At 43.0% G+C, this 25,602-nt stretch overlaps 1 protein-coding gene across 1 annotated transcript in view; it reads left to right on the top strand.

The window, feature by feature from the left end:
- The window catches only part of MYO5C (myosin VC), a 1,267,761-nt gene that overhangs the window by 308,540 nt on the left and 933,619 nt on the right, over window positions 1-25,602 (top strand). Inside the window, exons 7-8 of the mRNA XM_078684841.1 lie at window positions 13,634-13,715; window positions 13,794-13,901. Of these exons, the coding sequence (XP_078540967.1) occupies window positions 13,634-13,715; window positions 13,794-13,901 (190 nt within the window). The remainder of the gene's footprint in view (window positions 1-13,633; window positions 13,716-13,793; window positions 13,902-25,602) is intronic.

The following is a 25,602-nucleotide window of genomic DNA, read 5'->3' as shown; positions in this document are numbered from 1 at the left end:
GACTCAAGGAGCTCATTAACTAGCTGGCCATGTTGTATCTTTGCACCATGGGACGTAAGGAACCCACGTTCACGCCATAATCTCCCAAAACTGTGAGCCACACCAAAGGCATATTGGCTGTCAGTGTACACATTCACTCGCTTTCCTTTCGCCAGCACACATGCTCTAGTAAGCGCTATCAACTCTGCAGCTTGTGCAGAACTGTGGGGAAGGCGTGCAGTCTCTACAATGGTGTGTAACGTCGTTACGGCATATGCTGTAGTCGTATCACCATTCGGCAACTTGAAACATGAACCATCAACCCATAGAGTATCATTGCATTCGGGAAGGGGAGTGTCCTGTAAGTCTACTCTCCCTTTTGTCTCTTCCTCTGTCCTGAAACAGCAGTCATGCTTGTCAATCTTGTCTGTCTCTGTCGGGATGGGTAATAACGTAGCGGGATTGAGTGTATCACACCTCTTTATATGGATGTGACTTGCTAGCAGGGAAAGTTCGTAACTGGATAGTCGAGCGCTAGTAAGGTGTTGTGTCTTTGTCCTATTTAGTAAAATGTCTACTGCATGCGGAACCATAACGATCAGAGTGTTATTCATGACTAATCCAGCAGACTGTCGAATGCAGACAGCTGCTGCGGCTGTTGCTCTTAGACAACTTGGCAGTGCCTTAGCCACTGGATCCAGAGTTGCCGAAAAATACGCGCATGGGCGCTGTTTGTCCCCAAAGAGTTGCATTAAGACTGATAATGCACAACCTTCTTTTTCGTGGACATACAATGTAAAAGGCTTACTGTAGTTGGGGTTTCCCAACACAGGAGCCGAACACAATGCATCGCGCAACTCGCGGAAACTCGTCTGACAATCTTCAGACCAAGGCATAGGTTTAGGCGTGTCTTTGCGGAGTAGTGACAGTAAGGGTTTGGCTAGTAGTGAGAAATTCGGTATCCATTGTCTACAGTATGATGTAATGCCCAAAAAGGCTCGAACCTCTGTCTGTGTCCTTGGGGCACTTAGTTCTGTAATTGCCTGTATTCTTTCTGGTGTCAGTCTCCTTCCCTCCTTCGATAAGATGTGACCTAGGTAGGTTACTTCTTGTCGACAAAATTGCAGTTTTGAAATGGAGACTTTGTGCTTCATGTCACATAGGTGACGTAATAGCGACAACGTAGCTTCCTTGCAAATCTCTTCAGTGTCTGCAGCGATCAGTAGATCGTCTACGTACTGAATCAATGTTGACCCATCTGGCAGTACAATTGTGTCTAATTGTGTTTTCAGAGCCTGACTGAATATTGATGGACTTTCGCAGTAGCCTTGAGGAGCGCATTTGAAGCGGAAGCTTCGTCCTCCTAAATTGAAGCCGAAAAGGTCTCTACTCTCTTCGGCGATCGGGATGCTGAAGAAAGCGTTCTTCAGGTCAATCACCGAGAACCAAGCTGCTGAAGCTGGAACCATTGTCAATAAAGCAGTAATGTCGGGGACGACTGGAAACTGCGGTATAACTACCTTGTTTACTTCTCGGAGGTCAATCACAAACCTATACACAGGGGGCTGTGAAGGATCAGTACGTTTCAAGACCGGTAAAACTGGACTGTTACAAATGTTTCCTGTTGTTTCCTCGATAACATCTTTATCGACCAAATCATAAACGATCGTTAACAATGCCTGTTCGCAGTCGTTAGAAATTTTGTATTGGGGAATACGTGGCAATCTGACGTTTGCTTTCAAAGTTATGACATACGGTGCTATCTCTAAACGACCTACATCGTTGTAACCATTAGCCCATAGTATATCTGGAAGTGATGACAATTCGGTTGGGATACCTTCTTTTGACAAGTACATTGGAGAAATGACTTTTCTCCCTAAAGTAAGCTGTACTCCCGAGGGAGAACAGTACAAAGTCGCGTACAACCTCTTTAGCAAATCCAATCCTAACAAATTTTTACCGCAACCTGTTGTAAGAATGAGGGGTGCTTCTAATTCACAGGGGCCAACAGAAACGGAAACAGGACTAGAGATCGGGTTTCTAACAGGGGCGCCAGAGAAGCCTACTGAGACATTCATTTCGCCAGACAAAGGTGCGCCAGGAAGTTTTGAGTGCATAATAGAACTTTTTGTAGCACCAGTATCCAGCAGAAATGGCTCTGACACTCCTGAGGTAATTACCTCGACATAAGGTCCATCCTGATCTACTGGAACTGAAACAACTCCCTCTCTTTGTCCATGGCTGTCCTAGCGATCGTTACTCTCATTGTCGTGTTCGGTGTAATAGTCGTCAGCATAGTACTGAGCTGACTTGGACGATGAATTACCCTGTTGATCAAAGCTATTCATTGATTTCTGAGGTGGAAAAGAAGTTGTATTCTGAGTGAAATTTCCACGGCCTCTACCTCTAGAGGCATGCTGAACACCTCTTTCCCTTACACCTTGTGCACCGTTTAAACGTCGTGCAAGAGCCGGACAATTATTCCTAAAATGGCCCTCTTCTTTGCAATACGCACATTGATTCGGGCCATACGTAGGACGCTGATGGGAAAGCTCGTTTCCTTGCGCGTCTCTAGAGTACTGCAGATTCTGTTGATAATTAGGCTGGCTAGCCATACGAGGCTGATAGGCCTGTTGGAGAAGAACTTTAGGTTTCAAATCTTTCGTCTTTTTGTCTGCCTTGTCTAACTCGTCTTTACGCCTATTTTCATAGTACTGGGCTGTTGCTAGAATCTGCGCTGACGTAGAGACAGCCCAAGCACTTTCTGAGTCTTTTAGTTTAGCACACAATTCAGGAAGCAAATTGTGTACAAACTTGTCTACAAACAGTCTTTGGCCACCCTCGGTAGCCATATCCTGACCACTATGGTCAGTGAAGGTTTCCTCAAATCTCGTGAAGAAGTCAGACACATTCTCGTCTTTCTTCTGCTTGCACGCGGATAGCTTGTCCCAGTTTACACGTACTTCAGGCATAATTGTCTTCATGTATGCAATAATTCTACCAGGAAGTTCAGCTATTAACGGCTCAGGCTTGAAACCACCGATTTGTCTAGCATCTGTAGTCGCAATGTTTGCCCATGAGTCACCTAATTCTTGGTCATGATCCGTATGACGTATCTTACTCCATAAATGATGTGGAACAATGTTCCCAAACAACATGTCTATATCCGCTAAATTCATTATACATGAGCTTGCAGTTTGGGACAACTCCTTATAATACCCAGTCGGGTTTTTACGGGGATCGGGTAGTGTCTGCTTGAGTGCTAGAACTTCGGATCTTTTCCAGGGGACATGTACCCATACACGCTGGAAATGAGGCAGAACCGGTGGAACTGCGTTTGCATCACCTTCCCTCCAAACCGGAGGAACCTCTCTCATAGGGTACTGTCTCGCTCTTTTCCTACTATACGTACCACTGTCAGAGGATGATCCAGAATTACCACCTGTACTTCGATGTGATAATAATATCTCTACTGCTCTTTCAACGTCGGGACCAACTATCATACCCTCCCCAAATTTAAATCGTAACCTACACAACTCCTGCAGGTTGCTCTTCTGACCATTATCTTCCAAATCCTCACACAGGAAAACACACATCTGCTCAAAGACGTATCTTTGCGTTGGTTCATCCCATTGACGGAAAACGTTCATGACAGACTCTACATCATATCTCGCTGTATCCATAGCCCAATTTCGTGCTAACTTATTCAATGTTTCCCTTTCCTGATAATCAGGCATTTGGCTTCGTAATTGTCTTCGTTCCGTGTTAGGGGTCGTTTTAGGCGACCGAAAAAGTGGTGAAGGAAAGTTAGTAACAATGCTGGCCATTTTATGCCAGACGAAAGGTGAAAGTGGAGGAATAGCTGGTAGTAGAACAGAGTCACGCAAAGCAGAAACAGAAATGTTCGTAGAACGAGTATCAGAGAGACTAGAAGGTGCGCTAGGCGAAATTTTAGAAGGAACGGTAGGAGAAATAGATGTGATCGGTGAGCCTTGAGGAGGCTGTGCCAAAGAAACAGGAGCCAGCTGAAGAGTAGCTGGTGAGTGCGGTAAAGGAGCCTGTATTACAGCTACCAAGGGTGCAACGAAAGGTTGCGGAGGTGCTGTGGCATTTTGTGCATAGGGTGGCGGAGAATTTAATAGGTGGGACATCAATGGATCTTTCTCGGATCCTTCCTGTTGACCTTTTCCTCTATTTGGCAGCATTGGGTAACATTTATCTATCGCTAGTTTCTTGCTCCTAAGCATCTGTTCGCTCTCCTGCTCTTCCTCATTATCTCTGTATGCAACGGCAGCTTGCACCATTGACATACCTCTTTTATTCTTTTTTGCTAGTCTTATTTCTTTCTGTTTGGCTTCCTTGCGCCATAAGCGGAAAGAGTCAAACATTGCCGGCCGGGCTTTCTTCTTGAACAATTTGACCTCTAAGTTATCTAATATTTCTTGGTCGAAACTACCATATTGGGGCAATTTTAAAACACCATCCTTGCGGGTGTATTTTATCCATACCTCGTTATATGTGATAGGACCTACGCCGTGCTTCACATAGAGTTCATACATTGGAGTTCCAATTGGAGGAACCGGACAAGAATCTTCCAACTGGGAGTCCTTACTACAACCAAGACAAAACAAGTTTCCAAGTTTGCTAAAACCAGGCATCTTCGCTCACTGGTCTAGCTTCAAACTTCAAAGGATTATCTGTTACGATATTTCTCGTGAATACACAAGTCCTTCGGCTTTGGGGCTTGCAAGTTCCAAATCAAGTCGTATCTCAAGGATACCAAAAACTAAGAACAAACTAAGGACTAGGAGACGCTCCACTTATACTTAACTGAAGTATTTGAAGATCGATGACGTCGCTAGAAGACTCGTCTATCGTTTCGCTCTACCAAGGATCACTGGGTCCAAAACAAGGCGATAGTCAGGGCAGCAGTCCTTCGTAGCCGTCGGGACGCGGGGAACCTCGCAGCAAAGACCTTCGGAACCACGTCGACATACAGGGGTCGCTGAAGTGGCTGGCCGTCCTCCGGAATTTTCACACGAAGCTCCTCACGAACATCTGGCTTGGACCGTCACCGCTTGATATCGCCCCGAGTTGGGCGCCAACTGAGGTAACGGGTTTTTAGGAACCCGCTGGTGTCAGGGGATAACACCCGAAGACCTCTGAGTTCCCTTGTTCCGGACCACAGAAACACGTAGTCTTCTAGTCACAGTCAAAGATCAAGTTTTATTGGTAGCTACCAAGTAACACGTGTCCCAGAAGAACACCACACAGAGAGTAGGTTCTTGGGAGACTGTTCGTTTTTACAGAACCAGCCGTCTCCTAATATATCAAATATATGGCTTCAAGCAAGAATTCTTGAGTTTATGGTATGGCAACACACATATTTCTACAACAATACAAAGAGCGAAGTCATGTAAGCAAGCCCATATTTTAGATGTCCAGTTTGCTGATAGATTACCCAGTTGGATCGGGAACTCCCATCAGATATAGATGAACCACCAATAAAGGAAGGTACAACCCAGCCATAAAAGGGCCATAAACAAGATACGGGGACAGGTGCGTGTTTGAAGGAAACATGGGCTGTATGTAGTGAATGGTTCGTGGAATGTTATGCGTAGATGCTATCGTATTCGGCCACTGGGCGAGGAGCTGCCTAAACAGGTTTGGCCGAAGACAGTGGAGTCAGTTGGGACAGGTCAGGGGAAAGTCACGAAAGGTGGACGTGTCTATTTGGATCAAGCTCGACCTTTAATTGACTTATCATGAGGGCAAGATGCAAGATGGATGCCGTTCACAAAATGGAGTTTAAGGGATGGGACGGAAACTGTGATTTAGGGGTGTTGGCAACCCTCGATTGTAACGCAAATACATAGGAATGATGTCCTAATCATTATCGGTTCGTAGACACCAAAATCGTCTCGGTACGTTGAGGTTTCGTGACACGGGTATTGGACCTCGATATCGGGAAAACCACAGGGTCCGGATTTTGGGAACCACAGCTGTTCTGTGGGACGTGCTTGGGGCTGCAGGGCTGCGAGCGTGTACCGGGACTCGCATTCCCAGGAGTCCCGGTGTCAGAGGCCGAGTCACCTGGCCCCGCTCTCCCTGACCGCCCCGCCCCATTTGCAATCACATGGTTTAATGGCCTTTGGCCTATAAGTAATAGAGTTCAACGCTGCGCGGGAGCGCGCGGGTGCGCCCGGGGCTAAGCCCGGGCAAAGGGCGGGCCCTCTGTGGCCCTCAGAGGCCTGAGGAGACTGGACTGGGCAAGATCCCTTGGTTGTGCGTCACGGGATCCACCCGGCCCATATATTCACGTATGTAAACCGTCCACTGCTAGTGTGTATTATTTGCCTTAAAGACAGAAACGGTGTTCTCGGTCCTGTGCCCAGTGTAGACTTGGACTAGCTGATATCCGTTGGTGTAATATTGTGGTATTTTTGCATTATTTGTTAACATGCCTAAGAAAAACGCCCTGGCGGCACCAGAAACATGTAATACCCTTGATAATTATTTAGTTCAAGTTGTACACAAAATAAACACAGAAAGAAGGCAATCGTTCGGTTTGAGCCAATCCCCCGTGCTCCACCAAGGAAGCCCTCTCCCGAGTATACATACGTGTGAAGAATCAGAGCAAGATCACAGTATAAACCCTCTTGAGATCAACCCCCCTGATACTGTATGTATTGATCAAAGCTCAGATTTACTGGTTGACCTAGAAACAAACGTTGATTCTGACCCAGAGCTGCATACTGATCCCTTAGTAGATGATTTACTATCCCCTGTGGTTACTAATAAGGTGGTGAGACCCTGCAGAAGAATTCAACCAAAAAGAGGGGGGACACGGGCGGGAAGGAAAAGGGTTATCACACCTCCAAAATCAAAGGGAAATGGATCAGAGCCCGAGGAAGTGAATGCCAGACAAGTCATAGACGACGAATTCTTCCGTAGGTTATCAGATATGATAGATCAAAAAATAAAAACTATTATCAAACCAATGATTGGAAAAATTGATAGGCTAACGGCAGAGGTGAAAAAGTGGGGTGGTCTGCAAGGTAAACTAGCAGAAGAAATGGAGAATGTAGTATCCATCGTCTCCAAACAAATAGACCCAGTGAAGGAAAATAACATCAGTGGGGGAGGCAGTGTAGCAGTTGAAGATCCACCAGACTCTTCTCAGCTAGTACAAGCACTAGTTGAGGGCACTAGCCAGGAAGTGGTGAGGGAGGTCCCTACATTACCACCCCCTATACCAATTATACCATCATTGACATCCCTAGAGGACGAATCCCAACAATTTATAGTAGAGGCTTCACCGGTGGTACTGGTTTTAGCAAATGCCCCTACCTTATCCCCTGGTCAAACGGAATCCACCTCATCCTTGACAAGCAAGGCCTTACATTGGCTATCATGCAATATGAAGATGGCACAGCATGGGAAAGAACAGCTGGCCGAGGAAATTGTATTAACAAGGAGGATGTCTTGGATTGGGAATAAGCAAAAAAAATTTAAGGGGGACTGCATAGTGATAAATTTTGCGAATGCAACAGTACTCCCGAATGTCTTACAAAATATACTCCTGCCCCAACGCAGAAGTGGATCCATTATCCCCCTCACATTAAAATTCTTTTATAACGAGCGACAACACGCGTACCACCCAAATACTTCAAGATTGGGGTGGACGACAAGTTGTAACAGAAGGGGGGGGGGTTTCAGATCAACACACGATGAAAATGGCCCTGGTCTGTTAGACAGATTTGGCGCAGGGCTTTATAATCATAATTACCAACAGAATATGACATCTTTTAAAAACCCCAGATCAACATGGAACACTCTGAATAGGTGGGGTTTGGGTGGCCTGGGGGCAGATCGGGGGAATTGTGGAAATAGGTTCGGTGCCTGGTTAGGAGAAGAGCAGTTCCCAATGCGCCCCAATACCCCATTATCTAGGTGGGACACAGCAGTGTTTGGGCAAGGACCAGGGGCCACACCACAGGCCTGGGGGTTTGGAACTGAGAATAGGTATGGGGTTCTGGCCAATCTAAATGACTGCGACTGACGCAGGGGGGGCACCGTTTTGTTACATAATGGCCGAAGATCCTCATGTCCAGTAACTAATCCTAATCCTAGCGACAGGGGCAGTGGCACTTTGAAAGGCACAAATAGACTTGAGCTAAATAGTTTGGCGGACCGTAATATATCGATCTGCTTGGAAAGGGAAACCCCCTCTGACCAAGTTGAGGTCGAGGTTATTGAGGACTCCTTTTTGGAGAATGTAAACGGAAATGATAATGTTTATGTCGAGGCTATTGTAATAGAGCCAGAAAGCATCCCTTCGGCTATGGAAACGCCGCACGTGCACGCAGAAGAAGGAGTTCCTTCGACTGATCTTGCAGTGAAGAACACCACGGATACTTGTAAAATACTAAGCTGGAACGTAGCTGGACTTAACGCCAAACGGGATGATAAGGAGTGGTTAAGCTTTGTTACGGGTCATAATATTATTGCCCTCCAGGAAACTTGGGATACAACTGCAGGTTGCTGGTTGGATGGGTTTAGTAGTTTTGCCATAGCGGCGACCCCTAGCCGTATAGGCAGACCTAAGGGTGGCCTGCTGATGCTGTTCTCTTTGGCCTTGAAGGGTACCTTACAAGTGATCAGCAGTGGATCTCAAAATATCCTTATTATAGAGAGAGTTATTAACCCCGCCACAAGGTCCTTATATATTAATTTTTATAACTCACAGAATAGGGAGGATAGGGGCAGTAATATTGCTACCTTAGACGCTATACTAAGGGCAGGCAGTCAGAACTTACAATTCGACACAGAATATATATTATTAGGTGACTTTAATATTCATCCCTGTATGCTAGCCTGTAGTCTAATTAACCAGGATTGGGGTGAAGGCCCCGAGCTCCCACACTTCGAACACACAACAGATGGTGAAGAGCTAGAAGATCTATTGGTAGATTTCAATCTGTACGAACCAGAGGGTGGCCCAAGAACAGTTACTTTTACTGGCACTAATCCTGGAACTATAATAGACTACATCTTCATCACACAAGGCATTTTAAACAGAGCAATCGCTTATCGCACTGTACCATCCCATTTCAGTGACCACAACCCCGTTTTGTTAGAAGTCGCATGGGGAGACCATATGGGACCAATTCCGGGGAAAGCGAGGTCTCACCATACTTTGTGTACCTCTGATCAGGGCAGGAGAGTTAAGTGGGCTAACGTGGCCCCCGACAACTTTTATGCAGCAGTATTCCCTAAAATTATGGAACAGGTGGAGGTTTGCCAGAACCCCAGCGCCCCGGGGAATGAGGTTATAGGGGCTTTTGAGTCAATCTGTAGCCAGGTAGCGCAGGACCTCCTGACTAAACCTAAAAAGGGGGTACCTAATATGACGCGCTGGTTTGACGCCGCATGTTCAAAGGCACACAGATCGTTGATGGCTGCCTTGAAAAAAAAAACCAGGGTAAAGGATGAGATCGCTAGCTTAAGGAAAAATTATAAGCTAGCAATAAGAACTAGAAAAGAATCAATTAAAAGAGAAGCCTGGGAAAACCTCCTCTCCGTGGCAGTCCGAAAGGACAGCCATAAATTTTGGGAAATAATCAAACAGCCTTTCTTTTCCGATCAAAATAACGAGGCGATGGATTGTGTTATCCCTGACGATAAGTGGCTTACCCACTTTAAAAACGTGTATGGGGATAATGATGTGGCAAGCAAAGACGCGTTGCCAGCCATCCTAGAAGCCACGCCACTACAGTTCAATAGCCCTGAAGTGGAGAAAGCTATTATAGCCACAACCAAGCATAAGGCCCCAGGCCCCGATCGGGTGCCAGCCGATTTCTTTATACACTCACCAAAACTATGGGCAAAGGTACTGGCCAATGTATTCACTGCTGTAAATAGTAACCATGCACCATCTTCCTGGGACATCTCTACCATTGTGCCTATTTTTAAAAAGGGACAGCGGGACGATCCGGGGTGTTACAGGCCCATATCCCTTTTGGATTCTTTTGTAAAGATTTTAGGTAGAGTGCTTCTGTCCAGGCTGAGGGATAGTGTTGAGAGTTGCGGAGGGTTGTCTGAAATCCAGTATGGGTTTAGAGAAAGGAAGGGCACCATTGAACAGTGCTCCAACCTACATCTGCTCATTTCGAAGTATACGGTGGCCAAGGAGGGGTCCTTGTATTTAGCATTCATGGACCTCTCCTCGGCCTTCGACCTGGTTAACAGGTCCAAGCTATGGAAAATTCTGCTGGCGATGGGGATTGAGGAGGCCCTGGTGAGGTTTGTGGCCTCCCTGCATCAGGAACTTTTTGCGGCCGTACGGGTCACTAACGAGGGCAGGTGTACGTCTCGTTTTAAATCTTTGAAAGGTGTAAGACAGGGATGCATATTGGCCCCTTTGCTTTTCATTATCTATATCAATGGCTTGGGTACTTTCCTGGAAGAGAGGGAAGTCGACATCCCGCGTGCAGGTGCGGCCAAAATTCCAGCGCTCCTGTACGCGGACGATGCCGTGCTAATTGCTCGCACGGGTACTGGTCTTCAACGCCTCTTGAACGCCTTTGGCCAATTCATGGAACAGCTCGATCTGAAAATTAACACCAGCAAGTCACATACAATGGTAGTGGGCAAAGAAAGCCGCAAAAGACTATAAAATCTTTTAGCTGCAGAGGGGACACGGTATCTAGGGTTTCCACTTTTCCCTACCTGGGGGTCCTATTCGATGAAAGAGGAACATGGGGCCCTCAGGTGAGGGCAAAGAAGCTGGCGGTCTCGAGATCGTCATCTGCCCTTATGGGCTTTGCGGGTAGGTTAGGTGCCAGGCCTATGGAAGCATTATTAAAAATATATAGGAGCAAATCTGTATCCCTGGCGTCATATGGTTCACCTTTATGGGGCTATGTAAACTTGGAACCTATCCAGAGAGCCGAGAACAGATTTATAAGGTCACTCCTTTCCTTGCCACAATGGACACCTACCTATTCCATACATAGGGAGGTGGGCTTGGACTACCTTACTGATGGGTTGAATATGGCCCCCCTGATCTTTTGGTTAAAGACATGGCTTAATGAAGATCTGCCACTTAACCACAGGATTATATCCGATGTCTTATCCCTGGACCACTTTAAAAAGATCCCGTGGCTGGCCTATTTGCTGAAGGCGTTTACTGAATTGGGACGACCAGAGCTCTTCACTTCTCCTCAAGACATTAAGGCACAAGACGTTGACTTGGTAAAAAACAATTTTATGGCAAGGGCAAGAGCGTCCCGTGAAGAGAAGGAATTAATGAAACCGTTAGTGAGGTGCCATTATTTACTCATTAATTCTCTTTCCTTGGCACCTTATCTTGGGTGTGTTACAATCCCGTTTCATAGGTTCCTTTTAACTAAACTGAGGTTTAATTTGTTACATTTTTATTTAGGTACTTTTAATAAATGGGAAAAACCGGAACTAGCATTACCATGCAGCTGCGATGATTCGTCAGTACAAGATACTATGCATTTTGTCATGTTTTGTCGGTTTTATGCAGAGCCGAGGAAAAAAAATATCTGGTACCACTCCTGAAGGCGAGCGGTTTCACACAAGTGAGGCCGGCTCTGCTTTTTTTACAATCCCTGCCCAACATTCACGTTACTTTCTGCATAGCTAATTTCTTGGTAGCGGCTGCAAGGATAAAAAAGTATTCTAGTTAGTTCCATTTTCTCTTTTATCTTTTTGTATGCCTAGATTCATTGCAGCGAAGAGGGCTTTTTAGTGTCATATGTCAATATATACGAAATGTTTTAAATTTGTGTATGAATTGTGTTTTAAATACTTTGTATGACTTGTAAATGAGTCGAATAAAGATATCTTGACTTGACTTGGCTTGGCCCCGCTCTTCTGGCTGGACTTCCTGTTTTCAGCTGCTGTCTGCCAGTGACTTGTAAAACCATTGTCTCGCAACCGACATACATGCTCCCCCCCCAAATACCGGGGCCATGCTGTAGTGTGGCCTACTATCAATTACTATTATGGTTGCTTAAACCCAGTAATGTCATAGCAGAACCATTGTAGAAGAAAGAATTTTAATACCCTTTTAGAACTGTGTTCTTGCTGTTGGTCTAATAACACTTGAATGTCTTTTGCTATTCCGACATGCTTCAGTAATACTTGCTAAGGTATTTGCACACTCGTAGAACAGCATTTTTTTTCTAATTTGCATAGGGATCTGGATAAATAAGAATATGTACATTGATGGATAGTGTACTGCGAAACTCTGCATTTGATACAGTGTTGGCCTGTCCTTAAGGGTAGAGGGGCCCTGCACCCCAACCATTTTGCCAACATGAAGAGTGTCTGTCAGGCTGAGCAAATGACAGCCTAACAGACACTGTTCATGTACAGGTCAGGCAGCTGTGTGCTTTACATGCTCTAAAAACACAGACGCCTGGCTTGAACTTTGTGGCGTTGAAGATTTCAGAGCCATGTAGGCGTAACCCTCTCAGCGCTGCAAAGTGCTTGAAGGGCCTCCCCCTGCATTACAAGGGGGCGCATCATAGATAGAGGATGCTTCTCTTTTAAGCCCTGCAGCGCACTGGGCTGACTGTCTATAAGTGACACTTGTCGCAGAGTGGGGTTCTGTCAGCATTCTCACTGAACCCATCCCGGGCCAGACTGGGAGCCGAAACCAGCCCTGGCGGGGTTGGGGGTGCGACCGTGCTCTTTGCCAGGGCCGGTTTTCGGACGATTTTATTACAGGGCCGATTTTGCAGTTTTGCTGCAAAAACGGCCCTGTAACAAAAACGGTCCCCAGGGGTGCCAAAACCGGCCCCTACCCTTGCGGCCCACCAAGGGATTGCCCGGTGCCTGTCCGGCTCTGACCCCATGCCATTCTGTGACAAGTAAGGGACTGCCGCCTCCTCTTATTGATTGACCCTTAACAAGAGAGGAGGCCACAGTCCTAATCCCCCAAGAACCAGTGAGGCTTCCCTTCCTTCACCAAAGATCATCGCTTATGGTAAGTAATTTTTTGTTTTTTAAGTTTAGTGCCTTTATTAATGTACGTGTATCTGTGCCTGCTTGCTGTGAATGAGTGTGTGCATGTGTATGGGCTTGTGAATGGTGGGTGTATGTGTGCACATGTGTGAATGCATGGGTGTGAGTATGTTTGTGCCTGGCCCACCCCCGTCAAATTAGCTGCAGCAACTGACTTCTTATTAAGAACAATGGAAGCTCTTCAGTGAAAGAAATAAGTCCTGAATAGCACACCTGTGTGGTTGCTGTGTGTTTGCTGTGTGGTTGCAACCGTTTTTCAAGAACATTCTATGGCTCTTTGTCATTCACAAGTAGTTTTCTGTCAAGTGCAACTCAAACATTATTAGGCAATACGGTTTTGTTATGGGCAGCAAATGTTGTAGCAGTTTTGGAGCTGTAAGTGGATCTGTTGCAGGAAAGGCTGCAATCCTCAAATTGAGTTTGCAGCTTTTCACCGTAAATCTTTATTTAAGCTATTATTTTAGATGTAATGCTTACTTACAAATGAGTGTCTTGATTCTTTGTTCAACCAATAATGCATTTTTATTTTGTTTACACTAACATGTTTAACGTTACATTTTTAATGTTTTCTTATATTTTGTAAAATTTTCTTTAGTCAGAAAATGAGAGGAACTACCATATATTCTACCAGCTTTGTGCATGTGCATCCCTGCAAGAATTTAAGAATCTACACCTGGGTACGTCTGATTCTTTAGATAAAATGGCTGATCATCTACTTGTAAGATGTGTTTGCTAAAATATTTTTTCATCTCTAGTGAGTGCCAATGAATTTAATTATACCAAACTGGGTGGAAATACAACTATCGAAGGTGTTGACGATAAAGCTGATATGAAAGAAACTCAAAATACATTCAGATTGCTGGGTGAGTGGCACAACCGTTTACTTTCTGTACAAAAATGTCATGCTTATTCCTTAAACTCGTAGCGCCCATGTCTCTAAATTCTTTTTACCCCATTTAATAAGGAATGTGTTTGTGCTAAGTCCTAGCTGCATTCAAGATAATACATTTTTCATCTATGTTTAAAAATTAAGCATTTTCACCAAATAAATGGCGTAGCAAGGGGGAGGGGGCACACGTTTGGGGTTTGGCGGACGCCCCATCTTACCTGTGGCCTTTGATGGGCAGCAGACACAGGGACTGTCATCACACCTCCCTCACCCCCACTCTCACCTGCAGTCGTCGCGGGCTGCAATTGTCCCGACTGCCACGGACAGCAAAAGGTCTAGCTACATCAATGACCAAAGTGCTACATATAGAGGTATAAATGGTTCTGTTCATTTCAAATAGGTTAAAGGAAATAAAGTACAGCCTAGAGGGTATAATTTCTGATAAATAGGGAAGTGATGAGGAAAAACAAGTAAAAAAAGATGTGCTTTGAAGTGGGTGTGATAAAGGGCTCACGTCACACTTTTAGTTTTGACTACTGACTTTTTTGGAGGTCCGCCAGCCATTGTCAAACTCCTTTACAAAAACCTAAACACATTTGCTTTGCCAGTACATGCTCTGTGTGCGGTTATTAGCTGTTTAGATCACAATCTCTATGTGTATAATGCATGTACTTATGGGATGCTTTATGAATGGGGTCCAAAGTAAAGAAATAGATTTGATGGCTACTGTAAAACATTATCCTCAGTTCGGATGAGTTCATAGCTGGCAAAAGACAGCATGTCTTTCAGATAATCTGGCATGTAAAGCACAGAGATACAATGTTAAAATGAAGTAGAATTCTCAAATTGAAAGTGATGATACAGTGTATTGGCCAACTCTCTTAACATATATCCTCGTCCGATGCACCTTTCTTATCCACACCGAGGGGTGAGGAGAGTTAGTGTAGCCTCAAGCAATATCAATTAACAGTGAAGTCTATTTGGCTACACAATGAAGACCAGGTATATTTAACTAGGGGTGAAGAAGGTTTATTACGAATTCAAAATCAAATTAAGATAAACAACGCTTAACACCATGCTATAAAGGTACAGAGTAACAGGCAGGCCCAACCTATGGAAGGAATTGAGGTGGACCAATATTAGGCAAACATTATTTTCGGTCACAGCAATACAAAAGATCAATAGGGATATCTGATGGTCAGAAAAGAGTTGCAAGTTTTGTTGTCTATGCATGAGTTAATCTAAATCACCTAAAATAGAGTTCCAGCCAAAGGATGGTTCTAAAAATCTAAAGGATCTCAAAAATCAGGAATTTCCATAATGGAAACAAGAACTAGGCGAGGAAAAAATAAGTAGGAAGTTATCAGCATTTCAGAAGCTTGGTCAAAAGTCTTCTTGGGTCACGCATGTGAGTGTTCGCCTAAGCCACACAAAGCAAAGAATTGAGGAAAGCATGGAGGTCTAAACCTCTCAAAGTCCAAGGAAAAGTGCTCTAAGCATTCAGGGGAAAGGCTCTGAAGGGATCTGTAAAGGCATCTGCAATAATCTGAATCTACAATGGTGTGAACACTAAATTATAACACTAAGTTATAACACACAATAGTCTTCTTGGGCAACACCCCTTTGCACACATCATCAGGGCTCTTTTGTCTTTCTACACTTCTCACGTTGTAGACTGGAACAATTTCCAAAAATCCAACACCAAACACGGGAATAGCATAGTCTAGGCACGCACAAGCCAGGTTGAAACATTGCTGAATAGGCCTTTCAATTAGCACTCTGGCTCTCCAAGTTCTTTTGTCAAGGTCTTCTTCTAAGGATCTTTATCGCTAGTACAGTCATGTATCTGTTCTACAACTAACAATTTGTGTGAATACCTGCAGGAAATATCGTGTTAGAAGAAAATGAAAACCTTCAATTATGTTGCTGGAAAAATTATAGGTCTAAATTATCAACTGAAAGTATCAGTTCATATTTAATATGCCTGTGCACATTTAAACACCAACGAAAATAAATGATCAGTGAATCAGGTTCATGTTACGTAAAGTATACAGTAAATCCTTTGAATAATCATGTGTATGTATGGCCAAGATCTATATTTAAATGAAGTATATGAAATATTAATGCACACATTATATAAACTCTTTATATTTTTCTAGTGTAATCACATTCTTCATATGTGAGGATGGTCCTTATTCAGTTATCTAAACAGTAAACGTTATTCAATGTATTAAGAAACACATTATGCTAGTCAAATTTCATCTTTATTGTAAGTGCATATCTACTAAGTAAGGATGGTATTTAATTTCTCTTGTAATACAATTGAACACAAAGTTTGAGTAAATTCACTAGTCCTACAGTAAATGCACTGTAGTTATAATGCAAAATACAACACTTATTTTAATATTGTTGGACCACAAAAGAATCATGTATTAAATGCACTTTCAAATTATGTATCTGTTATAAAGTTGTGACATGTAAAGGGTGAGCAAAGTGCATTGCACTGCATTAGTGACATGCATGACGTAGCGCCACTTTGTAGTTGTGTGCCTTGATGCGGATTGAGTGAGGAACATTTGGGCACCACCTGCCAGAGGTAAATGGAAAGGAGAAGAAGAAATGTTGAACATGAAAATTATAGAGAGCAGTTTGGGGTAATTGAGGAGGTACAGAAATGTAGTGAGGACAGGGGCGTGAAAGACTCAGGCGAGGCCATGAATATGAAACAATGAGGAACTGTGAGACAGATATGAAATAGAAGTCCGAGAAAACTGAGTGTAGGAGAGATGTGAGCGGATAACTACATCATGAGTAGGAGGTAAATTAAGGCATTAAAAAGAGACTTAAAGGGGGGAGTAGCTCAGAATAAGGGTAGCAACATATTTGAAAAGTGTTTTTAAATGTTGCTTAGCTGACACATCATGATGTAGGTGAAAGATGGGTATAAGTCAGAAATATGAACCAGAACTGAAACCTCTTTATAACCTTAGAGGACGGATAAAGCTTGTCTCAAAAGTTGTTTATATACTCTTCATGGGTTTCCACTTACAATTTAACAAGATTTCTGACTTTTAAGGGTTTCAAAAAAGTCTCAAGACTTAGTTGTTGTAAGTTACACATATGTCCTGATAAAAAGTAGATTAGCGTTTGGAGTGTGACAGAGCAATGACATAAATAAATAAAGGATGTCTACTTATTTTCTAAATATGTACAATTGAATTTAAAAAGTGAAGCAAAACAATCACAATCAAATCAGGATACAAAGTCAGAACTCGGAAGTATGGATAAGATGGGCTCTGTAGTAGCAGTTGCACAATTGATTCATCAGGGTTGCCAGTAATTTACCAATAGTGACTTATGTGTAAAACCTACCAACTGGAAGATAGAACATAAGGTGGTAAAGAGTCCTCAAGGGAGATCATTTTTTAATTGTGGGATGTATGTGTAAAGATGTACTCCAAACAAATGATAAAGTACATTCCTTTATTGTGGGTTGTGAGCAGGTACGTTCAACTTCATCTCCCATCAATTACCAGCTCTATCTCTCACAGTACTTCAATCATAACATTCCAAATTCCCTAGCAACCTATAAACATTCTAAAGCAGAGAACTCCACACATCTCCCCCTTACACATTACACATCACAAAACAATACAAAGAAATAACTGTTACACATAAGTATTGATAATGTCTAAAAATTTACAAAGATGAAAGAAGAAATCAATCAGTCAGGAGTGACTGAGGAGCTCAACATTTTGAAATATTTCCAAAACTCCAAACAGAACCATCTTCCAAAATTGCTACACTTTTTTTTACACTTCTCACCTGAATGGGTTTGGAAAATTTACTTTCACCTTCTAACACCACACCACCACGCTTGACAACCACCCAGTCACCAGATTGAATATTAGGAGATTTTACTCCTCTCAAGCAATTATAACGACAAGCAAGACCAGCTTGTTGATCAGTAACATCCTTCTCAATTCTTTCCCGATCCACCCTCACACAATCTTTGTCCTTCAACCAACCTGGTACTTCTTTCACTCCTGGTTCTCGCCCCTTAAGGGAAACAAACGGTGATACTCCTGTCACAGAATGTGGTATTACTTTGTAAGACCAAATCAATTTTTTAAGCTCATCAGACCTTGACAATCCATTAGCAAATGAAAGTTGCAAATTGTCCATAATCAAACGGTTAGTCCTCTCAACAAAACAATTCTTCCACATGCCCTCTAGTGAACAAATATGGAAAGAACTTATTTCAAATTGGTCATTTCTCTACTGCGCACAATTGCCATTTTTGGGGTGGATTGTGATTACTCTGATTTAAAGCCTACAGATAGGTAGTTTTGTTTCATGGAATCTCTTAGATGTTCTTAATAGGCAAGGGTTTTAGTGTTCTTTGTCCCCTCGAACAAATCATGAATATTGAAGATTTGCAGTACATTGTTAATACCGGTTAGGAGAGATAGTATTTTGCTTTGCCAACTGTAATTTCTTTTACATTTGCAATTGTTTGGCTTTATGCGTTATATTTGTCTTTTAGAAAAGCTTATGATCTCTATTGTAGCCCTGAGTTGGTTATGGCGACAAGCCAATGATGACAGCCAAAAGCTTGAATGCCATACAGGAAAATGGTATGTCAGATCTGGCCTGTTCAAAAGGAAAAGTTATTACATTTGCATTACATAAAGCATATGGTAAATACAATAGCTCTCTAACAATGGATTGTTATCACATTATGTTACAGGCCATAGAAAGGTATTAGATTACATTCAGTCTTGCAGATTGCCATGGTGGGCAAATGTTTGGTCACCCTCTCTGACCAACCCTGGGAGTAGAATTTCAATGTGATGATTTTTTTAAGTCCTGTTGAGAGGAAATGTGTAGTTTTGACAAATTAATTGTTTTGATATATTTCTAATTTTATAAATGAATGCTAGTTATGAGCACTTCAGGGAGACTGGATTGTACGAAATGTTAAACCATTGATAAAGGCTGGAGGCCTTATCGGTTCACTGGGAAAAGTTATGTCAGATTCTATAGGTGTGAACTGTTTAAAATGAACATTTATGACAAAGGAAGGAGGTCAGCCTTACTTTTCTTTTAAAAGCATGCTTTAAAGCACATAGGTTTTTTTTAAGAGTGTTTTTTTATTAGACTGCCCTAAAGCCTGTGGGTAGATATTTTGTTACATGAAATCTCACAGATTACCGTATAAGCAAAGGGGTTTGTTGTTGGTGACCCATCTGAAGAAACTGTGGGAATAGAAGATTTAAATTAATCCTTATTAACCTCTATTAGTAAGATGTTTTTATTGTTTTAATATCAATTTGTTGTACATGCTTGTTATTTTATTATGGTACACCTGATGGCTGCCTTTTGGGTAGGTTAATGAGTGCTTGTGTACATCCACCTGAAAATTAGTGTGCTTCAGTGTCAGGGTGGGTTGTCCAGTCCTTTAATTTTCTTCTTTTTTAGTTCCCTTTTCATTTCTTTGATTCTCCTCTTTTTATTTTAATGTTTATTAAAAGGATAATACAGCTCTCTGAACAGTGCTAAAGGGTGGCTTGCTTGCCACTCATATAATTACAGTGCACCACATCCCATGTGACCCCTTTCCCTAAACCAGGAGACTATTATGGAAGACTGTAGTCCATAGTGTATCATTCTTTTACCATTCTAAAATATCCAACATGTTCTTTCTTAATTTGGTGGCCATGCTTGAAATTCAAAATAATGATAGGCCATTTACAATATCTTTGCAAGGCGGACACCCATTGCTATGTTTAGTTATGTTATTGCAAAAACATGCTTGTGTTTAGAAGGTAGCTTTTCAACTTGTATTCTTTTAACTTATCTTGCATATGTTGGTGAGTTTTTATGTGTTTTTTGTGGTTATTCCAGAGGGCGAATGCTTGATTGTGTCCGTGGATTGACGAATAGATGCATGAATGCAAATGTGATTGATAGAGTGTTATATTCCATATAGGCGCATGTAACATCGCAACCTTTCACTTATATTCTTCCCTACATTACTTACAAAACGGATCTTAGGCACTCTCCTTTTACCTAGATACGACACTGCATTCAGAACGCGGGTTTTCCCTAGCTCGAATCTCATACATTATGCATGAGGTTTCTTGGAAACACAGCATGACTACCATCTCCTGTATAATATTTCTGTATAAAGTTCAGGCCTGATGTCATCCTCTAGGCCGACACAGTAACACAGCAAGGTAGGACCCCTGGGGAGACCTATGGGTATATACATCATGTCTTGCTAAGAAAGACAGAGGAGACTGAGACTTCACGGCTGAAACACTGACCAGTGACGCTGAGATTCCTGCATGCAGACACTCCATCTCGCAGTGGTCTATCATCCTTCACAGGGTGTCCAACTCGAGACCAGGACGGGGTACTACATTCTCTCATTCTCAGGTAATGAGGTTGACTAGATCCTAAAGGGATTCTTGGCATAACACTTACATAGATACTAGGTACATTTAGGTACATCTAGTTAGGGAGGCATGATAGGACTATTATTATTATTATTATTTATTTAACTTATAAGGCGCACAGCTACCCGCAGTGGGTTTCCCGGCGCCAAGGGACAGAATAAAAGAGGGAAGAGAGAGCAACCATAAATCATTGCCAAACGAGCCAAGTTTTGAGTCCTTTGCAGAAACGAGAAAGATTGGTTTCAGTTTTTAAAACAACAGGCAGGGCATTCCAGAACTTAGGACCCATATGGGAAAATAAGCGGCCGCCTATCTTCACCAACCTAAATCTTGGAATCACAAAAACACCTTTACCAGAAGATCTAAGGGAACGAGTAGGATGATAGGCCTGAATGAGTTCTTGTAGGTATATAGGAGCCGTGCCTTGTTTAATCTTAAATATGTAGCAGAGAGCCTTGAACTTCATTCGTCTGGCAATCCTAAGATCATAGAGTGATTGAGAGGTGGAGGCTCTCCGTGGAACATGACATAGGAGTCGTGCGGCCGCATTCTGCACAACCTGATGTTTTTTTAAAGTTTCTTGATCAGCTCCTAAATAAAGGATGTTACTATAGTCCAGGCAGGAAACAACTAACGCCTGTACCACCTTCCTCTTTGTAGAGACAGGGAGCATCCAGAGGATTTTGTGGAGCCATCGTAAAATAGCAAAGCAGATAGAAGCCACCTTTACTACCTGCTGCCGCATAGTAAAATTCTCATCAATGAGAAATCCGAGGTTGCGAACCTGGGCGACAGGTTTGGGAGTAAAGCCCATTTCTTTAGGCCAGTGTTGAGGGCCCCATAAATCTCTCCCTTTGCCCAGGTTGACTACCTCGGCCTTATCTCCATTAAGTTTTAGAAAATTACTGCGCATCCACTCAGGGATCTTAATCACAAGCACAAGCTCTCCTAGGGGCACTCAAATCCCTGATGTTAGAACCCCAATCTATGATACCTACACATCAATCAGGCCACTTACTCGACCCTCTCTTTGCTAACTGGAATTCCATTCAAACCGCTCCTCCTATCACAATTCCTTGGTCAGACCATAAGCTTATTCTCTTTGAAATCTCTCACGTCCTTAACACTACGAAGTCTCCTTCATTCCTGTCTTATAGGCGCAGGAACTGGAAGAGATTTACGCAAGAAGCTTATAAGTTGGCCCTACTGGAAAATCCCCCTCCCTTGTATGACAATCTATCCAAAAGTTGGGCGGATTATGAAGAATGGACGGAAAAGGCTTTGGATAAAGTTGCTCCTTGGACTACGAAAATCCCAGTCAGAAGTAATAAAACGGCTCCTTGGTTTACTGTCGAACTAAAAAGGGCCAAAGCCACATGCAAAAGGTTGGAACGCCTCTGGAGAAGAGAATATAATACAGAGAGTAAACAACTTTACAAAACTGAATTAAGTAAATACTCCAAATTGATCAGATCAGCAAAGAGTAAATGTTTCAACGACAGAATTTCGAACGCAAACAATCCTGCTAAAGAACTCTTTGCCATATACAAAGAAATAACGGTTCCTAATAGACTATTGGCCCACGATACGCTGTCTGATGAACTATGTAACTCCATTGCAGACCATTTCATAAACAAAGTAGACATAATACATGCTTCATTCAATAAAGTACCTGTGTGTCCTATACAGGGGAACATGATAGACAATTGCCCGGATAGAACTATGCGATTAAATAGTTTTGCGTTGCCTGACCGTCAGTCAATGCTTCGCATTGTCAATAGTGTGAAATCAGGCTCACCGAATGATGCTGCTCCCCCTAAATGCTTCACCGACATCACAGATGTGTTATTAGGGCACATAAGTCATCTTATCTCTCTCTCCTTCCTTGAAAAGCTAGTACCTGAACCTTGGAAAAGAGCTCAGGTGATTCCATTGAAAAAGAAAGCTAACCTGAATATGTCTCAACTTCAGAACCTACGCCCAATTTCTCTGTTGCCATTCTGTATGAAAGTGGCAGAAAAAATTGTGAACATGCAGCTCATGGATTATCTGGAGCAAGGCCAATTCCTTCACCCTACTCAATCAGGCTTCAGAGCTCAATACTCCACTGAATCGGCAGTCCTTTACTCTACTGAACTACTAAGGCAAATAGCCGACAAAGGCCAGACAGCAGCGCTTGTGTTACTCGACTTAAGCGCAGCTTTTGATACTGTGTCACACTCCACGCTGCTGTCACGTCTATCTGAGATCGGAGTTGAAGGAGATGCATATGAGTGGCTAAAGTCATTTTTGGAAAACAGAAATTTCCAAATCCACTGTCCGCCATTCAAGTCCACTCCCAGACAGCTAAAGCACGGGGTTCCACAGGGCTCAAGTTTGAGCCCTACTTTGTTCAATCTGTATATGGAACCCCTTGCACGTATAGTTGAGTCCTTTGGTGTTAATATTATAACCTACGCCGACGATACGCAACTAATGATTACACTCAGTCAAGACGGTGAAGAGACAGCAACCAACTTTTCAGCCTGTCTTTCAGCTGTAGCGAGTTGGATGAATGGTAATTGTCTGCGTCTTAATGGAGACAAGACCGAAGTATTACTCGTTGGAAAGGTTCATTCAGTGTGGTCATCAGACTGGTGGCCTGCAGAACTTGGCCAGACCCCTGTTCCTACGAATTCAGCCAGAAATCTAGGAATGTTACTGGATACCAAACTTTCGTATGTGAAGCATATTGAAAAGGTTACGGGCAAATGTTACGCAGTTCTTAAAATCCTGCGTAAAGTTCTGGACCTTGTACCGATGAGCTCTAGGAAAACTCTTGTACATGCCTTAGTCACCCCCCATCTTGACTATGGCAATGCCCTTCTTATAGGGCTGAGCCAAAAAGGCTTGAGACAACTACAAAGAGTCCAGAATATGGCTGCCCGCCTAGACCTCAACCTCCCCCGTAGAGCTTCAGGGAAAGATGCTTTATCTAAATTGCACTGGCTTCCTATAAAGGAGCGTATACTCTTTAAGGCCATGTGCATTTCCCATCGAATTGCACAAGGGAAAGGTCCTCCTTATCTGAACAAGCTTCTTAACATCTACCGCCCGAAACGTCATTTAAGATCACTGGGCAGCATGCTGTTTTCAGTCCCTCGCATTTTCAAAGCCAAAATGGGCGGCCGCTCATTTTGCTATCTAGCAGCCTCCTACTGGAATAGACTGCCCCTTGAATTGCGGATGGAACCTTCCGAGAGGAGATTCCGCATGAAACTTAAGACGCATCTTTTCCCTACTGATTAATGTTATATGTTGTGTTGGAGATTTCACTGCTTTGGCTGGTTTGAGGGTTTTGTGAGGTGATTCTACAGCGCGGGGACACACTGTTAGTGTAACCAGGCGCTTAATAAATGGTTTTATTATTATTATTATTATTATTATTAATCAGTCCTTGTTTAAGAACTGAGATGTTGCCATCTTTCACTTTAGAAAGGGAAAAAATGATTTGCGTATCGTCAGCGCACGAGAATAAAGTAAGACCAGCTTCCTCCACAATAGTGTAGTTAAAATAATAGTTTAACGTAGATATTAAACAGTAAAGGACTCAGGATAGACCCCTGGGGTACACCGTATGCTGAAAAGCAAATTTTGGAAGAGGCTTTCGCAGAAAAGACATGGAAAGTGCGGCTACTTAAAAAGGTAGCCACCCAAGACAAAGCAGGACCCTCAACTCCCAGAGACCGAAGTGATGCGAGAAGGGTGGAATGTGATACCGTATCGAAAGCCGCACTCAAGTCAAGTAATATGAGTGCAGATGTTTCTCCGCGATCAATACAGTGACGCAATCTCTCGGTAACTCCTAAAAGCGTTGTTTCAGTGGAGTGATTAGCCCTAAAGCCTGATTGAGACAGATGTAAGAAGCCCGAGCTTTCCACATAATGAGTAAGCTGTGTGTTAATATGCCTTTCTAAAATCTTGGAGAGGATAGGCAAAAGGGAGATAGGCCTGTAATTTCCACTCCGGTGGGACAAAAGCTTCTCTCAAAGAAGAGTTAAGAAGCTCCTTCAAAACACAAAGGGAGTCCAGACCAAGTTGTTTCAGAATCTTAGTCGGCAGAGGGTCGCGCGGGGAGCCCGATTTAATACTTTCCAGACAGAGAGCAAAGGATGTATCGTCAAAGGGTAACCAAGCAGCAAGTTTAGTTACGGAGCTAGGCATGCTATTATGAGTGGGTTCGGGAGGCAGAGTAGATACCCCAGGAGGAACAGGGGAACCCAGGGAATCATAGATAAGCTCTTTTTATCATGTATTTTATGTACTCGTATATATTCATATTTACTGAAAAATGGTAGAACTGTACCATCCCTTTACTTCGTAGTACTGCTAATCATATATCTCTGCTACTCTCTAATGGTTGTAACAACTCATCTATTCTACACTAGAATAACAACTATTCAATAAAATCTAATTGAAATGTCCAGCCTGTTTATTCTGTGTATCTCTGAGACAAACTAAGTGAGCACGAGTGACTGAGCGAAAGGTAGTATATTGTTTCCACGATTCTGAGGGAGCAGGGTTGTCATGTTCTGAGGTTGCCAAGAACTATTCTCTCCCCGATACGAGGAGATTCTAGTGGCACTGTGAGCTAGCTGATACAGACAGACTAACATATCCGGTGGGGGTGCTCGGAACCAGTCTTCCACCAATCCCACAGTTTGTTATCCAAATGCCCAGATCCTGTATAAGGTATATAGGAACTACACGACAAGAGTGCATGCATGATGACTTGAGTGCCTAGACCCTTCAATGACACAAAATTTACTTTTATTCATAGGCCAGACCTATTGGCATTGCTATTGCTTGGTTTATCATGCAGGGTGTAAGACTAATGCAGGGATATCCTCTGGATGCATGCCGATGAGGGAGACATGCAAAGAATCAATGAAGGTTTGACAAACTGCTAATGACATTAAGGGGAAGGTCAGAAAGTGAGATATGTGAGGTTGGGGCTTGGCATCCCTCATTTATGTATTCCTATGTTTTCTTAGCTTCAACTACCCCCCCCCCCCCCCCCCACATCTCTTGTCTGTGATAACACATGTCAGCATTTCAACCCTTTGTCACAATATGTGGGGGATTTTTAAATTAACTTGCTGGACAATTTTGAGGAAAGGTGCACTTTTTCCCAGGTATTCTTGTACTGAATTAAAATAGTATATAAGCCTTCCC

The sequence above is a fragment of the Lissotriton helveticus genome, chromosome 3_2 (assembly GCF_964261635.1).
Source record: "Lissotriton helveticus chromosome 3_2, aLisHel1.1, whole genome shotgun sequence".
In the NCBI taxonomy this organism is placed as follows: domain Eukaryota; kingdom Metazoa; phylum Chordata; class Amphibia; order Caudata; family Salamandridae; genus Lissotriton; species Lissotriton helveticus.
The sequence above is the reverse complement of the archived record's forward strand: the minus strand, read 5'-3'. Positions and strand labels throughout refer to the sequence as shown.